The sequence below is a fragment of the Thermobia domestica genome, chromosome 8, assembly GCF_964235325.1.
Source record: "Thermobia domestica chromosome 8, izTheDome1.hap1.1, whole genome shotgun sequence".
Lineage (NCBI taxonomy): Eukaryota > Metazoa > Arthropoda > Insecta > Zygentoma > Lepismatidae > Thermobia > Thermobia domestica.
Window position 1 is genome coordinate 9367529 of NC_137461.1, and position 18522 is coordinate 9386050.

Here is an 18522-nt window from a genome sequence, read left to right on the forward strand (position 1 = left end):
CACCCCTAGGCACATACCTGACATGTACCTTTGGAACGTACCTAGTAGGTTCTAGGTATGTTCCCGTGCCGTAAGCGCCAAACTATGTTAAATCGCTTATATGCGTAGTGTGTTTACATTAACGTAAGTCTAAAAGCACTTTACACAAGTAAAAAATATACCGCTGGTTGGGCGCGAATCACCAACCTTTGGATAACTAGCCGCGTGCTCTTCCGACTTGGCCACGGAGGTGATGAAGAGAACTTTGCTTGTAGATGGATAAATTGTTGAGGTCTTGTGAATTTGGCTAATCAGAGTGCTCCTTTAACCGAGTATATTCGACGAGAACAGTTTGCGATCAGATAAAATCTGCTCGCCATGTAATTCGATAATAAAATGAGAGTGTCTATTTACTTTCTTCCATATTCACTTTCAAATGATCGGCGACAATTGACATCTAATAAAGTTGATTGCTGCTTCTGGTTCCGTTTGTTGCTTCTAGTACACAATCACTTTAGAAAAAGAAACAACAAATGCTTCAAATGTGGGAGATGAATTTAGAACATCTAAATAGCGCATTCCTAGCACATCTTGTGCTGTTAGGGTATCTGAAACAGTATGTACCTAAAGGGCGTACCTACAACATGACAGATATATGTCCCAAGTGGCGACATAAAAACAAATGACTGTTAGAATGCGAAACTGAGCCAGGTATATAATGCTATATTTGTGGTACATAGTTGCAAATATCAATTAGCTGTAACAAGCATCTAAAACTGTAGGTAGCTGAAGTACATACTTAGCACATGAATATCATATGTGCCAAATGTCGGGTACCTAAAACGTAGTTGGGATACCTAAATGGCACATGCATAGCATATCTTCTGCTGTAGGGATAATATACTAAGCCATGATAATGCTTGGTAATACTTATGTCTTATGTGGTATATGTCATCTACATATAACAACAACGTGAGAATGGATCATTGCGGAAGAAACACATATCTTTGACGGAGATAAAACTGTTACTTTCAATGTATGGCAACGGGTGACTCCGTCTTAGGCCACACGAACTTGCTTTGTGAGTCGTGGTATTTGACATATTCCCTGGGGTTCTCCCTTCTTTTCAGCACGCATATATTATTTATTTCATTTATTCTAAAGGCTCAACGATATCGAATTTAAATGAAGATAGAATTGTAATTGACCTAGGAGGTCTGAATACAAAATACTGGTGCTGGTGTCAAAAGTATGATTTATTATCACAACTTACAAACTAAGGATGATCCCTTCAACGTACTCCCTTCCCCCCTATACACTTTTGTACACGAAGTTTAAATTGCTGGAAGTAGTTGTGGAAATCTTCAGGTCTCACAATTTTAAATACCGCTGACTTTTTCTGCTTCATCTCTTCTACAGCCTGAAAATGAGTTCCCTTGAAGGGTGCCAAGTCCGGTGAATAACCAGAAAATCTTAACAGTCAAAGCTGTATGCGAAGGAGCACCTTCGTGATACATATCCCTTCATTTTTTCCCAAGAGAGGTCTTTTCTTTCTCAAGCGTTCTCGCAGTTTAACAAAAACTTGTTGATAATACTGCTTATTCACTATCTGACCTCATGATATTCAATCAGGAACATCTATTTACACGTATATAAAAGAACGCAGTGAGCATAACCCTAACTTTCGATTTCCTCTTGCGCGCCTTTCTCGTTCCATGTAATGGGAGAATTCCTCAGTGTATGAATTGTCCTTTCGCTTCAGAATCATACTGAAAAATTCACGTCTTGTCATCTGTGACGCTTTTCGATAACAAATCCTGTTCTGCTTCCAGGAATTTCATTGTGTTTCTGCATACGTGATTCCAGAATGTTTTTTAGTCTTCCGTGAGGCTTTTCGAAACCATTTTAGCGCAAACTTTAATGGCTGTGCAGAATTTTGAAGATAAACTCTTTGTTGATGTCTACTACGTCTGTTATCATTCGAATGCTGAGCCTACAATCTTTCCGGACAATGTTAGTCACTTTTTCCACATTTTCCTCTGTTGTTGTGGCTGGACGACCCTGTCTTCAGTCATGAACAACGTTCTCGCTTCCCTCGGTGAAGATCTTATGCCATTCAAAGACTCGTGTATGTGACACCGTATTATCACCACACACATATGCTGGAAGTTTCACACAGTTATTCGACGGTTCATTTAATTTCACAATGAACTTCAAGTTAATGCATTGCTCAATTTTCACATCTGCCATTCTTCCGGCAAAACGATTGCACATCTCTCTCTCTCTCTCTCTCTCTCTCTCTCTCTCTTGAATAGCTGCTCACAGACTAATCTCGACTGAGAGTGGCAACTCATGTGTATTATTTTCTTCTCGAAAGTTTATGGTTACTCTGCGCACCTGCGCTCCACACTGCTCCACTTACAGTACTGACGTGGCTACCAGCCTTGAAACTGTTTAACAAAGCCTTTTAGTATAAAAAATTAAAGGCATAGACGTGGCATTAAAATGAGACTTCTAAAATATTTCTGTTTTTCTAAAGTTAGACAAACATTTTTCAACAATCAGAACAATAGGATGGAAGACTTCTGATAGAAAACCAGAAATTCTAATTTTCTGCGATCATGCACTTGTTTTTTTTTATTATTATTTGTAATATGACCTTCAAGAAGAAATAAAATAGCATTATATTTCTTCCTTAATACTGCTGTATTAAATTCAGATCGTCTCAACATTTCTTTGAAACTATTGTAAATTCCCTATTGTGTGTGGGGGTGGGTGGGTGGGTGTGTGGGTGTGGGTGTGGGTGTGTACTAGAACACATGTATATTTTTATTTTTCAGTGTCCGTTAAATAAATCTTTTTAAAGAAGTTTAACTGGTGTTTCATTTAATGGAAGATACATTATTTATGCCTAGAAATTTCCAATTAGAAGGAGGAAATATAGTATGATGGTGATTGCTTTAGCAATTTATATTTTCGGAAAAATTATTTAAACATACAATAGTTTAAACTCAATATCTAAAGTTATCTAAAAATGTAATCTTTAGAGTTAATTGAGAGAAAGTTATTATTATTTTAAACATTTTCAAAGAAGAGCAAGAGTATACTTTTTAATTTGATTACCATAAGTTTGATATTTTGCTTCTAGAAAGTGAACAGCGTAAAGTATTTCGTACACTAAGAGAAATATCAAGGCTCCTTTGTACCTATATGGTTAGAGATTGTATATTTCATACGAAACATAAAGATTTTATTTACAGTAGACTCATCGTAACCTGTAATGTAAACTAGACCAGAAATGAATATTTAACTTCAAAACAACTTATAGTGAGAATCATTTGAAATCCATGAAATCAACGTTCAGTTGCTTGCTCAATTCTATATTTTCTATGCACTAAAAACAATCAGGCTTTTATCTTTATTCATATAAAAATAACGAAAGCAATTCATCGTATTATACGATTTGTTGTGTAGTTTTAGAAAGTGTAAGGTCCCTCCTTGTATCAAGGTTATATAGAAAGTTGTACTTGAGTTTCATATGCGGCCTGAACAGATCTTCCATCGAGAATCAAACTTGAGTTTCCGCGTCGACGATTATAAGCTAACCATATGACTTCAAATAGTTCCCCTTATAGAGGTGTCCATCAACTTATCTCACTTCGAAAGCAAGTTGTTTTCTTTTTTTTTTAGATGAGCTGAGATTACATTCCGGAAATGACAATTTCACCATTATATAACTTCTACCTAGTTTGTTAAGGTTCCCATTTATAATTTTCATAGTATTTAAGAAGCAGCATTTATTAAAAGACGATTTCACTATTCAAACTATTAAAGAAAGAAATTTATCAGAATAAAACGTAACTGTTTCGAAATGGTAAACCTTGAGGTAGTTTATCATATTAACAAACCCAGAAATATGTTTTGATGTGTTAATATTATGTTTAATAATCGTGATAATTATCCAGATGTATGATTTCCCGGTGTGAAAAAATGAGTTATTACGTTGTTTGTCATCAATAGACCTTAATTACATACAGAGCTCTTTCGTGGTTAAACGGATAGTGTACGTACCTTTGGCGTGGGAGACGTGGCTTCTATTCCCTGTGGGAGCTCATGTGGTTGAGATTCCACGTCTCATATTGTCTCACTGCTGAACGGGACATTAAACTCGAAATCAACTCAACTCATTAATCACATATAGTTTGAAATATTGAGAAATGTATTACAACATTCTTAATATAGTGTTCTACCGTAACAATAATGTTAATGTACGATTCTATGTAAAAATATAGCTGTCGATTGCTGGTGGAAGATCTCGTGATTTGGATTCAATATTAATATGTTAGCAAATGTATAATATACTTGATTTGGTGCTGAAAATAACCGAACTCTAAACTAATCTACAAAGCGATATTTCAAGCATCTGATTCTATTATTATTTCACATCTATAAAATGTTGAGGAGTCTACACATAAGATATTTTGTTCATTAAAATTAAAATTAAAAATATCACTTAAATAATACTCTGGTCAAAACTGCCTATTTCTCATGTACTTCTTCATTTCATCGACTCTACTTAGCTAATTTCTGCCACATACAGTTAAGAGTTCTGTTTACATAATTTGTGCATTTCAACATGAAAGGTTCTACTGAGCTTTTATGTAAAACAGGACAAATACTTATTACTTGCACTACACCATGAGCGTCAAAACGTAAAATTCATCTGTTTACTGGGTTAAGGTTAATACTAAAACTTTGATTTTTTCTTGGTTTTACTTATGAACTATGCTCGGTATCTAAGTTGTTTCCGCCTTTCATGCGAGCTGCTTGGAAATAATGTATGTTTGTTTAATGGTGTGGAGTAGATTCGTGTTTTACGTAGGCTGGTAGTTGTCAAAAAGGTTTAATACACTTCACAACAACAAAAAATAGATTTGTCTTTCACATTTCACAGATTCCGGACACAACAGCTTTACAAAAGGAAAATGTTGTTTTCAAAAAACATTATGAAGAAGATCAATTTTGTTTTAAATTTGGAAGGACCTCAGATAATACCCTTAAGAAAATAGAGGCATATGTATATATATACAGAGAGAGAGAGAGAGAGCAACTCATTTTGTGGCGCTGTCTAACTACCAGTATTAACACGTCTTTTCTCTCGAAAAAAAAGTGTTTGAATTATAGTAAACAAATTATAGTTTGAATTATAGTGAACAGTTCCTAAAAAGTATCGATACAAGTACTTCATTTATGAAAGATTTACTGTTTCAAACAGCCGAACATATTTTCATAAACTTGAATCTTTGCAGCAAGATCTCAAACTTACTACTCAGACGAAACTTCTGAACGCTACATGAAGTTACGTAAGTCAAATTTAATGATCATAATTTGAATTCTTCGAGATAATAAAGTTCACCCTTTTGGTTAGTCTCCATCCAAACAGCTACTATCCACGGTTTTCAACAATTATTGTAGAAAAAATTAGAATTCTTCACCCGTATCGGAAATGTATGTATGAAAACAAGTTCTATTTTAAAGACTATTCTGAGAACAATAGAAATGAATGACTTCTTGAAATTAGCAAACCATTATAAAAGAATATATATATCAGAGAACAAATTCAAAGTAAGATTAAATATGGTCACCTTTTCCTATGTGCAAGAATTTCTAGATATGACCTAGCCATAAACTTTGGAATACTTTACTCGAAAAATATTAGACGTAAGCTGGGCCCAATGTTTTTCTTATGAAAGGAAATATAGGTATATTCAAAGATTTCTGTAAGTACCTTGTCGTTATTTCTTCACTGAAAAGGCATAATCCTCATGTTTTTACGTTTGTGATAATGATTCAAAGGAAGCACACACAAATAGTAAATTTTAAAACTTAAAACTTGATTTAGAGCGTAGTATAGTAGGAGATGTTTCCTATCTTGTAAGGGTGAATATAGCTTGAAACAACATAAATGCTAAAACTGAAATTAGCGGATTTGCATAGAAAGTAATATATATAGGAACTTCCGAATATATGCACTTGTTATTAAATGTAATGTGAACCATGATATTGAGAAGTAAAAAACGATGCAGTAATATGGATTGCTTAGTATCTCTGGAGCATGGCTATAATCATAGTTATGTAATTTCCAGATCTTTAGCTAAGACATAAGAACGTGGCAACATAACAACAGAAAGTTGAATATGAAAGTGAATATTAGTATCTATAGATTTTCTGGGACAATTCTCCCATTAACGAGATCAAAACTTCCCCTTTGAGTTAAATTTTCCATTGTTTGCAAATGATAGTCTTTCCGCATTTACAACTTTTTTTCTTGAACGTTTTATCAATTCTCAGTAGTGACAGAAAAATAAAGACAAAGTGTAAGTAATTTGTCAAGGCCTCAGAAGAACAAAACATTGAAAGAAAATAAAGATTATTTAGACTTTAAATTATTCTCAATAGAAGTTAGAAGAAAAACAAGCCCATAAAAATCGTTTCAAACCTGAATCCGCTATTTTCTAGGATTCCACAATTTTGCTCCAAGATTGCCTTTTTTATTAGGAAAAAGTTGTTTTAAAAATTTATGAGATTAGAGAAATTTCCCTCAATCTACAAACATTCAGTGAACTATGAATTAATGCAAACTTTGCGTGAAGATAAAATACAATAATGAACTATTGTCTCTGTTACTATTTACCTTTGGATAGTTTATGATGTGGAAATATATTATGTCATAAATTTTGTTCTATGATTTCCATCAAATACACGGAATTATTGAGAAAGACCTATAGAGAAAGACGTTTATTCGCAACGGAGCATATGTGGTATGGATTCTAATGCACGAACTACGAGGCTTGAATTAAAATGAAAACTTTTATCATTTCAGTACATAGTTGTAATCTTTGATATAGATATGCAGGATATATCAATGCAAAAATTACGTTTCTAGTATACACGAATAAACAACTTGTGACGAACGTATAGAATTTCCTGTTGTACAAAACAACCCGTAAAATGTTGACGCTATATAAACATCATGTTTTGTTCCATGGTGTTGCGTTCTTTATCATTTTATCATATATCATTGGTGCATCCGTAATTCTACTCTTCACCAACCTTCTGCAAACATAACTCAAACGTCATAGGTTCAAATCTATTGAGCATCGTTTTCTCTGTCGCTCTCTCTACTTGAAGTGTAAACGAAAACCTTGAATATGAAATAGTTTTCTCCTTTCAAACATTATTGTGATTTGATGGCTAGTAGCCTGAGACGGTAGCGTGGTCTGCTGCTCTCTTGCAACTGAGCAAGTATGATACTGTCTATACTATGATTGTGCATCTTGCATGCTGATGTGTACATATGTCAACTGAAAGTGGGTAAAGTCCCGCTCGTTGTCCACTTTTACATGTTTCGTCCTATTCTAGCAGCATCCTCGATAGTCTAAAAGTTAATTTTGTATTCCATGTCTGACGAGACTCGAACAAATTTTTCATTCAAGTTATTCGTATATCGAATCTACCACCACTATATTTCTTATATTGTAGGTTTCTCTAATCTATACGAAATTCAAAGAACTAACTACTGGTTTTTGCTTCAAGTAAATTACCTCATTTCTTTCCTTGACAGATTTCTTTATATCATATGGCAGTAACAAAAGATAGAAAATGAAAGAGATAATTCACGTATTATACTAGAGATTTTAAACAAAGAGAGAGTGATTCTTATAACAAAAGTAGTCATCTCTAAGATGAAATATGTACCAATGTGATTTTTTTATGTTAGTGCTTTTTGTAGAAAATCGCTTTAAAAACATACTGTCTTCAGTATATCTGACAGAAGAAATGTAAGCGCATAGGGTAGAAAGTAAAGAAACAATGCGAGGGAAAAAGATTAATAGTAGATTTTCACAAAACTCAAGTCGATAGCTGCTTGGAGGTTAGCAATGGCAGATAAAACTCTTTATCACAGAAGGGAAATTGAACAGAAAATATAAGAAAGCTTTAACATCAGAAGATGGAACGCGACTTGCTGAATTTTCACAGTGTATTACCATCTAAAAGAATCCTGAATAGTCTAAATACTATAAAATTGCATTTTAATGCATTGGAAAATCCTTTGTATACATTTTGTTGGCAACAATCTTTCAGTACGCCAAGTGAGATGTTTCTCTTTGACAGATGTCATAGTAATATTCAAAAGTACATACAAATCTCCATATGATGTACAAGAAAAATATGAGCAGCACAATTGTCCTATTCGATTTAAACAGATCGAATTAAGACAGGATTTCATCAAACAAAATCTCACTTGCGACTGTCACAATTTATGTTAATTTCTATAAAAGAGTATGAAATAATTTTCTGCCATGTTTGAATCGAATTAAACTTTGATATTACTTCTACCTTTATCATAGAGTATGTTATATTTTTGTACTTACTACAAAATCACGCCATTACGAAACTAAGAATGTCTATACAATTAGAAATAAAATCATATAAGCTATGTTTTTCTATTTCAATTTCAGAAGTTTAATTTCAGAATCTTAATAAAAGAACATGTTCTTGCTTTATCAGCAATATCTTATTTTCTTCAAGATAGTGAGATTGTGTTTCTTTTCAATTTAAGAATCAAAGTTAATTTTCACTAGGAAGACACAGCATCTCAACACTTTTCACTCTTTTAGCTATTTGTGCATGAATAACAAGCACAACAGAGTCAAATGTGCCTGAAAGTGAACTAGGCCAAACAAACACCCAAGCATTGAATTTCCAAAAGAAAGAAACTAATTGCAGGTAAACTCCGTGTTCTTTATAGTCTTTTGTCTTTTACTTGTTGCTCATCTGGCATATACACTATTGGAAAGCTCTTATGTTCATCCTAAACTACCAAGCCATTTTCTAATGCACGAAATTTTGCTTGTCAAAGTACTTCAATACTTTGCAACTTCTAATATTAGTCCACTATTTTGGATAGTCTTCATTGGTTTGTCATTAGAAACGACATGTAAGCGACCATGGTAATAATTAAATTAGTGTTTATCCCTGTTAAAATGTAAAACACTGCACGTTCACGTAGCATATATAACTCTAACTGAGAAATTACCCATACGCTATGAATGAACGGTATTACCCGAATATTGATATATTTTAACGACGAAATGTAGCTAGCAGTTGACGATAAATGAATGTTACATTAGACGAATTTGTTCATTTCTCCAGCCAATCCACAAATTTGTCAAAAAAAAAAGAAAAGGAAAGAAAAAAACAAAAATCACAAAATGTCTATTCCGTACAGAAATAATGATTTGTAATATTTGCTATGTGTACTCTACGTACATAGTTCCTGGAACTTTGGTACTCTGCACAAACGACATGTAAACACAATATCACAACTAGGGCCTGAGACCAATATATACATTTATTGGAGAGTAAGTTGTGCAAATGGTTTTATATGTACCTTTAGTAAACTTATATTTTCAATATTTTTATAGTATACTGTTCATGTTCTTAAATAGATAGCCAGAACACCTCATTTCAATAATCAAAGAAAAATAAAACTTGAATTATGACAATATCATATAAAAATTTTAATGTTAACACTAGCGTCAAGTCCAGTTTATTAATTTATGTCAGAACTATTCTAAGATATAAACAATTTGAGAAAAAAAAGTCTTCTGAAAAAACAAAAATTGGTTTTAATATTCGTATTTCGGCAAATTTCCTGAATTTTCTCCATACTGTTTAGACATTATAATTTATTTTTAAATACACTTGATAATTTGCAACTTCTAATATTAGTCCACTATTTTGGATAGTCTTCATTGGTTTGTATGTTTTTCATCTGGAAGAAAATCATTTTATCTAAGTGTATAATTATTTTTGCAACTCAAGTTGTGTTCAACAGTCCAAATGATTACATTCAAATGATACAAATTGCTATGAGTCATATTAATTTACAGCTGTACGCAAAATCAAAGTATTTCAAAATTTACAGTATTATTATAAAATAAACCTAAACTGAAAACTATGTTAAAAGATATAAAAGGGTATGAAACATTCCTATTGAGAATACAACTAGAAGAAATTTACATTTAGTTGAGTTGAACAAAACTCATAGACACTTCTTAAAGGGAAGATATTTCTCTTTGCCTTGCATTATTTCGGAAATACAATGTAAACTGGTCATATACTAAATGAAATATTGTTCTTGATATTAGCCGTTCCATTACTTACAGCATACAAATGATCCAATTAATAGTGAGTCATTAAAATCCCATTAGTTTTGTCGTTATATAGCATAACGTACAATTATCCTCTAACTAATAAACACTTTGGTTGACTATTAACAGTTACACTTGGTATGTAACATAAAAACTTCAATTGATGTACCAATAGTGATAAGAATATTTATATAATATCAAATATTTCACATTAATTTTATTAATATTAGTATTAATATTCACATTTCAGTATATTTACAAAAGAAACAAATTTGCTTATAATATATTTACTTGGTAAATTAAATAAATTTGAAATTTATTTTTCAGTTCCATTTTAATATTATATATACTTGGAATATCTACTTACTTCCCTCTGGAACTTGTTCTCCTAGAACAGAAAGAAAATAAATTATTAACACAAAATCCAATAATAACATCATACAATGCATTCGTGTTTTATCTTTTTCCAACTTTGATAAACAAATTGCCTGTAAAAGTTAGAATTTTGTAAATGAGGAAAAGAATCTCCCCAGTACTTGTTTTGTGTCATCAAATCAAATTTCATCCATGATATCTGTGAAAGACAGACTGCTTAGTAATCATAAACTTCTAACAGTGACAGCATCATTAGTCATTGCGGTAACGTATAGTAACAAAAGAAATACCAAGCACAAACTTATTTACTAACTGTCGGACATTCAGAACAAATTTATCATAATCATGATAAAACACACACAAGTGAACTTCCTTATTACTCACTACAACTAACATAATTTAACTACAAAAATATTCCTTTTCAAGTAAGTTTCAAAGTTCTGATCATATATCAAACATTAATATAGAAATTACCATTTATATAAAAGTATAATCACATAGACATTAGTAGACATCGGATGTTATTCTAAAAGCGTATTCTTTAATCTTAGAGGCATGATCAAAACTAATGTTTTAAAGTTTATATGGGGTGTTATAGTTTCAATTTAAGATTCCAATTCTGCCTATGTTGCCCCTTCCTGCCTAAATAATTGTTTTAGTGCCTAATGTTGCCTATTCTATGTCTCTTCTTCAAAATAAAACTTTATTGGGAAAGTATATAATTTAGTATTTCAAGAAAGGATTCTGTCTTTTACGAAAATATGCGTGCTGTTTGTAGTGATAAAATGCGAAAAATTTTGGACTGCTATGTCCACTGACAAAGCGTATAGCATTTGGACTGTTATGTATAGTGAAAAAGTGCTGTATAAATTGTATTTACGAAATATACATGCAATACATGTCGAATCGTTTTTATACGCGCAGTAAAAGACGATATTAACAAACAGGCGTGTTTCTATATTCTTGGAACATTGTCTCTGACGACTTTATTTTTTAATTATATTCAGTAATTATTTATTTCGAGTTACATTTTAGTACCTACTTTTTTAATTTTACGTGTCTATTTTCCAGGTTTTTAATGCCTATACATCCGATATCGAGACATGAGATACTTAATCTATAAACGTAACTGATATTCAAGCAAACGTTACTTGTCCTAACAATCACAGTTCATTATTTTCTTTCGTTCAACTACATTATATATTATTTTCTTCGCCAATATTCTGAAAGCTCCAGCATCCTCACTCCTTTACAGCAATACATACGTAAATAAATAAACAACCATAATTTTAATTCTACTCTTTTCTAAAAATTATTACTTCTTTCCTTCTTCGTTTAAATCTCTGTAATTCTTATTTTGTTTTCTATTATCCGATACTCTTCGCTTTAACAAACTTTTCGATTATCCTGAAAATTTGAAACCCTTTTGTAATTATATTTCTATTTGAACTTTATTATATTTTTGCAATTTATTTGATGTTATGTTGTTTGGCTTGTTTTCCCAACTACTACTTTTCTTTCCAGATAACCTGTTCCCAGTAACTAGCTTCTTCACTTTTTGAAGTTATTCATCTTATTTATTTTGTTTCTTTCAACTGCCAATTGCCATTAAGTTGTTCCATCACTAATTTACCATTTTCTGCATTTCTGATCTTGTGTTCTCGCTTCGAGTTTCTGTGTTTTTTCTATCATTTCACTTTTTGACTGATCTAGCTTACGAGGAAACCGATTCAAGTGTGTCACAAAATTGTGGACGAGTTTATGATCAAAGTAAGTGCTTTTGTGTACAATTAAAAACATTAGAGGGAAAAATCCTCGATCTCAACCGTTTCGGAAATATACAGGAATAAGGGAAGGCTGGTGCTCCGATATTTTGCGAATTTTTGAATATGTAGCGAAAGTACAAGTAAAAGAGACTTTTTAAAATGAAAACTTTCTTCATCCACGAAGCTTTAGTAATAAATCGTCTTAGACATGAGGGTTACAAAACCGAAAAGTTCATAAAACTTCTAGGGCAAGAATGTTTTGGAGGGGAAGGCGAAGTTAACGGAGTTCCATTGTTGCTTGAAATAGACGTGTAAAGTGTCAGTGTATAGGTTTCTTGGTACGCTGAATCGAATAAGAGCGTTATCAGGTCAAATAGAATGAAAAATGTAAAACAATGGTAGAAGTTCGAACTTTCCATTGATCTAGCGTTTAAAATTTTGTATCGTTTCACAAGGTATGTTCTTACGTACGACGGTATGAGGAACTACTTTACTGTGTGACGTCAGTGTAGTTTACATGCAACAACTTTCTGATATACAGTATATCAGGTGTACAGGTTTTCATTTTTTAAGTGGAAGATATAATACTATTTCTGTTTATTGATTCATACTTTGCGTTTTAATATGTCACACAACTACATTATTGTTTTTACGTTTTCAACAACATATGTTTATATTTCATATGATTTGATTTGTTTTTCTACCGCGATTTTGCACAGAATATGACGTATTTTTGTTAACATAATGACATCTCTGTTCCCTTGGCAATATAGTTAATACATTTTCTTATCACCTTTTCTCTTTTTCTACGAACTGAAGACATGATATATTGGCAAGCGATATCATACAATTTTGTTCAGTGTCAATGGCGTTTGTTATTTCTCATAGCCCCTTTTTCCGGCCCCGAGTCAAAGCCACGCCACTCACCTCAACATTCAAAACCACTTTTAATCGCTCTGACGCATATTTCTTAACGTTTCAATTTTCAAACATATTCACTCGCAAGACAGCCGAAAATCCACCAAATTTCAGAGCACCAGCTTTCCTCTTACCCCTCTATATCTCCGGAACGGTTGAGATCAAGAATGTTTTCTCTAATGGAATTCTTTGTTCACCAAAACACTTCGATTGCGCATACGTTCGTCCACAATTTCATGTCACACTTGAATCGGTTTCCTTGAAAAGTTACTTACAATCACTTATAAAGAAATACTATTCAAAATTCATGCCAAAACTCTATGTGATATTGGAAAATCCCATGTAATATCTGATTATAAATATTTATTATTTCTGGCACTCCAGTAAAATATTGAGCTTTAATCATCTATCTTTCTCGGTGGTTTTCATTTCCAGATGCTTCAGAACTATAATTAGATAGTTTTCCCAACTTTTGAAACTTATTTCAGGCAGTTGTTATTGTAACTCTACAGTTTTCCTTCATTAGTATATTTATAATCTAAATTATTTGTTTGATATCTGCTAGAAGACGCATTTGTTTCAGAACGAAGTTTGAAGCACTATTGGAAATAATCTGGTTATAGATTTGATATTAGAAAGAAGTCTATTATTCTTTCATATTCAGTGCATTGCGAAAGTTTTAGTAAAATCTTCATCTAATTCTTTACCTGATTTAAAATCTAAAGGCTTAAACTTATTACTTTTACGTGTATAACCTGTTGCTTTCTCCACTTCTTAGAGGCATACTAACTGGGATAAAAGAAGTACTTTTCTCAAACAATTACTAATTACTCTTGGTCATGTAGTGATTGAACAAGATATGATCATTATCGATGATAAGTTGCTCTTTTTTCAACTGAGAACGTGATTGCACAATTTGCTAACCTTGCTGTTAAAACAATCCATAGAATCTTGGCCTTTCTATTAAAGAGCTGTTCTTATTGAAGCAATAATGATATACGTATTACGAACTTTATCTGTTGTAAATACGAATATTTGCCAATATGTGAATCTGGGTACCAAAGATCCTTAAGTTTTGTACAACTTTAAGAACAAAATAACAATTTCAAAGACGAAAGGTGTGTCATTCTTAAAGACGTAGATTTTGCCCCATTGCCGCAAATCTTTGTCAACAACTTCTTTTTACTCTAGACATCAAACACGAACTACTTTTCTAATTACTTCTCCTTAGCATAAACTCGTTACAATAATACAATAAAATCTACAACTAAACGCCTTCTATTATACACAGTAACCAGCTTCTGTTCATTCATATTCTAAATTAGGCTTACTTCAAAAACATCTGCGCCCAAGTTGAAAAACTGAAGCATTTGCCTAATATGGAAACAAATATTTATTAAATTGGCTCATATTATACCTATTTGCTAACAATAATCATTCATAGTCCAAACTGAAATTTAATTAAACGTTTATCGTACTTTCTATCTAATACTTTCAGTATTATTTCAGGTATTATTCCGTGGAGAGCTTTGTCTTGCTAAGTTCTCCAATCCCTAATACGAGTACAATCCAACCGAGCTACGTCGTTTTCTACAGGCCAGTCATGTAACAATTTCAACACTGTACATTTTTAATTTGCTTCCACACAAAATTTTTTAGAAGGATGCATGAGTATATTGCTTCCTATTTCTTTAGTAAGCATTATAACAAGTAAAGAAATTTTTACAAACTGCTCCTAAATATTTCATATATATATATATATATATATATATATATATATATATATATATATATATATATATATATTATGTGATTCACTAACAAACGATTGCAGATAAACGGATGAAACATAAACAAAAATGAAATAAGAAAATTTCGTAACTCGAATCGGGTGAGGCGCACTACTTGCCCCGAAAATACCCTATTATGGGACACTGAATTACCAAACATTTCTAAATACAGAAGTGCGGTATGATTTGTTCAAATTATTCGAGAGATAATGGGAGAAGAAAACTTTTGCAGGAAAAGGTATGCCGTGTAGAACAACGCTTACGAAATAGTTTCATTGCGAATTCCTTTTGCTGCGGGAGACCCAGGTCCTACTTCTGGTTAAAGCTTATGTTGTTCCCTAGGTCTACGATTCATATGGCATCGCAGCTGAAAGAAACTCTAAGTCCAAAATTAATCAGTTGTGAGTTGTCAGTTCCTGCACATCAAATAAAACACCTGATGGTTATAAATCACTAACTCCTGGAAATGAATGAATGATATGCAAAGTAAGAAAAATAAACTCAGTAAATACATCAAACGGAGAGCTACGCTTGTTCTATAGGATCCCATATCATGAGACTCAGGAGACCCCAAGCAGTAATTTTACATGCTAAAATATGAAATTTAACATTATTGAAACTATTATGGAAAACTTTTATCGGAGAAAGATATTTGTTGAGTATTGTTTCTGCAACAGCTACCATTTAAATCCTTGTTTTATCTCACCGTATCCACAATCCAATGGCGGAAAGTTTATAAACGATGTTCTACATGACATTTTTTTTAAATTCTTGGTTCTTCCGTGGTCATTTGATTGGTATAACAAATCCCACACTAACCATTTAAAATTTTAAGATAAACCTCCGAGTCTCTATAATAAGATGCTCTATGAGGCAAGCATAGCGCTTCATTTGATACTCTCTGGAATTTATCTATCTCATTTATAGTTTTAATCTCTTATCTCTGGTCTTAAATGATTTACAAGCACTGGACGTTTTATATGAATATGAAATCAACGATTCTTTCAAGGCTGTAAAACCTTGCATACCATACCGTATAAAATGTTCGGATTATTATTGTTGCACTATAATAGGGAGCCATGCAAGGAAGCAGAGCTCTCCGTTCGATGCATCATCTGACAGTATTTTTATTTATTTGTTCTTCTATCACCAACCATTATGTGCAAAACCCAATACAAGAAAATTAGTACTATTTGCGCGAGAATAACAATGTTAAAAATGTTAATGAATCATACCTTTCACAATCGAGTTTGTGGTCTGAGGGCCTCCTGAAATATTGAAGACAAAGCATTTTACCACATGTATTTTTTTTGCCTAAATTTCAGTATTTACTGTTATACCATAAATGAATTAGTATGCTTCATATAGAGCTTTAACACAAAAACATTAACTCCTTTAGGGAAGCAGGGTAGCTAATGATACAGAACTCAGCTCTGTTCCGAGTAACGCCGATTTGATCCGAGGCCACGTGACTTTGTGATGTAGCATATTTTAAGATTAATATTCTTTTGTAAAAAATCATTTAATACTAGCACCACTTCGAATGTGTGGTAAGAGGAGGAACTAGTATTCTCTGAAGTTAGTTAACTGAAGCCCTTATGGCCAATGGAAAATTGAATCAGACGAAGAGCACATGTTCTTGTTAAGAGTCGAAATGGTGCAATCTTGAGAGCAAGCAAGGACTTAGTCTTCAAAATTTTTAAGTTGGTTAATTGTACAATACATGACATATTTGGATAAGTATTTATAGTTTTCTGTAAAATGCCTAGTGACATCAATTAAAGGTGAATGGGCGTGCTAATTGGAAAGTTATCGAGGCACTATTTGGTGCAAATTAATAACTGTATTTTGGAATTTCTTTTTCTGACTTGACTGACTATGTGATAAGCCTAGTAACTGTGAAGATTTTACTAAATATCAAAGGTGTAATCAGTATGAACATTTAATGTTAAGGAATTATGTGGAAAAAGGAAAATGACAAAGTGCGATCTAAAGGAACATTTAAAACTAATTGCCATTATTCACCGAATGATTATGTTATCAATTTTTTGTGTAAGTGTTACAACTATACTGTGTATTCAATCAAATTTTGAACTATAATTATTAAAACTTCCAGTCTACTAGTGGAATTAGTGGAGTTTTTTGCAATTACATTAATATTTTGATATCTGAATTGTCACCACGGTTTTCGTAATAGTGTAGTGCTCACCCAAATTCCTTTATAAAGACTTCTTTTTAATAATTTTGTGTGGGTCCTATAACCCTGCACCACTGAGTCTTTGTTGATAAAAGGCGTCGGCACAGTGATGAACTAAATAGTGTACGTGGATTCTCTCGGGTTTCAACTTCAGTCCACTAATTATTTCTTAATCATTTCTTTTAATTAATCATTCTTCTCCTTTAACCTAAAGTGCACATTCTTCGGATTTAAAATCCAAATTGTTATTCCATTTAATTTAACCATACACTTTTAGATTTACCAAAAATGCATTAAGCCTTTAACATTCATTTTGAAACTCATAGAAAATTTCTAAAGTACGTGTATTATACGAAATGTATTATTATGACAACAAATCCTCAATAAATAAGAATTCTTCGCAATTCCAAGTACTTTTTGCATATACTTGTGTGTGTGACGCATGACATGTGTCACGTATGTTGAAGAATTCCATAATTATGTCACAACTCCTCTTATTTGATCTCAGACCTTTAACGATTTATATCTTCAATATATTTCGTTATTTGAAAACGTAGTATAACAATTATAATGTGGGTAATCTGAAAAAGTTGTCCGCAACTGCGTTATGTTTTAGAAAAGTGTACCAGATAGTTAAATGCACTGTGATGTGTCATTTATCAATTGTTTTACAACTTTCTACTTAAAATGTGTATATCTCACACTATCACAGTTGATATTATAGCATCATTTGGTCAGTCAAATTCGGAACAATGCTATCAAATTACCATTTTACTTCTACCATTGTTGGATATATATAAATGCTTCTGGAATCCAACTCCATTGAAAGGTGAAAAAGAGTACTATCTTCTATTAATAAATAAATTATATGATTTCGATAGATAAACGGACTAAACCTGGAGTGTATTTCGAAATCTGCACAAATGACACTTTCCGTTCTGAACAAACGCAATATTGCATTTTACATGTAAAGAAAAAATTAATGAATCACTTCAGTTTGCAGGAATATTATCAAGAGGTTATTAAGTCGCTTTTGAATCCAATTTTCGGTAAATGAACAAAACTTCCTGACCTAGAGACCGAAACCGGGAACTGTTTATCATTTTTCTATTCACTAACTTGTAATTAAAATGTTTGGCTATCACTGAATACAAATGTATATTTTAAAGTTACTGTGAGAGGGACTTCGCAATTTTGCACCGTAGTTAAAAATAGTATTAATATTAAAGTTTAGTCAAGACCTACCATTATCAAATTTAAGGTTTATTAAGACCATAATT

The 18522-nt window shown here is 32.3% G+C and overlaps 1 protein-coding gene across 1 annotated transcript in view; it reads right to left on the minus strand.

Annotated features, from left to right (window-relative positions):
• Window positions 1-18522, minus strand: part of LOC145692677 (uncharacterized) — a 1521027-nt gene that overhangs the window by 1158429 nt on the left and 344076 nt on the right. Inside the window, exons 76-77 of the mRNA XM_081768059.1 lie at window positions 16281-16313; window positions 10564-10584 (exon numbers count right to left, since the gene is read on the minus strand). Coding sequence (XP_081624185.1) covers window positions 10564-10584; window positions 16281-16313 — 54 coding nt within the window. The remainder of the gene's footprint in view (window positions 1-10563; window positions 10585-16280; window positions 16314-18522) is intronic.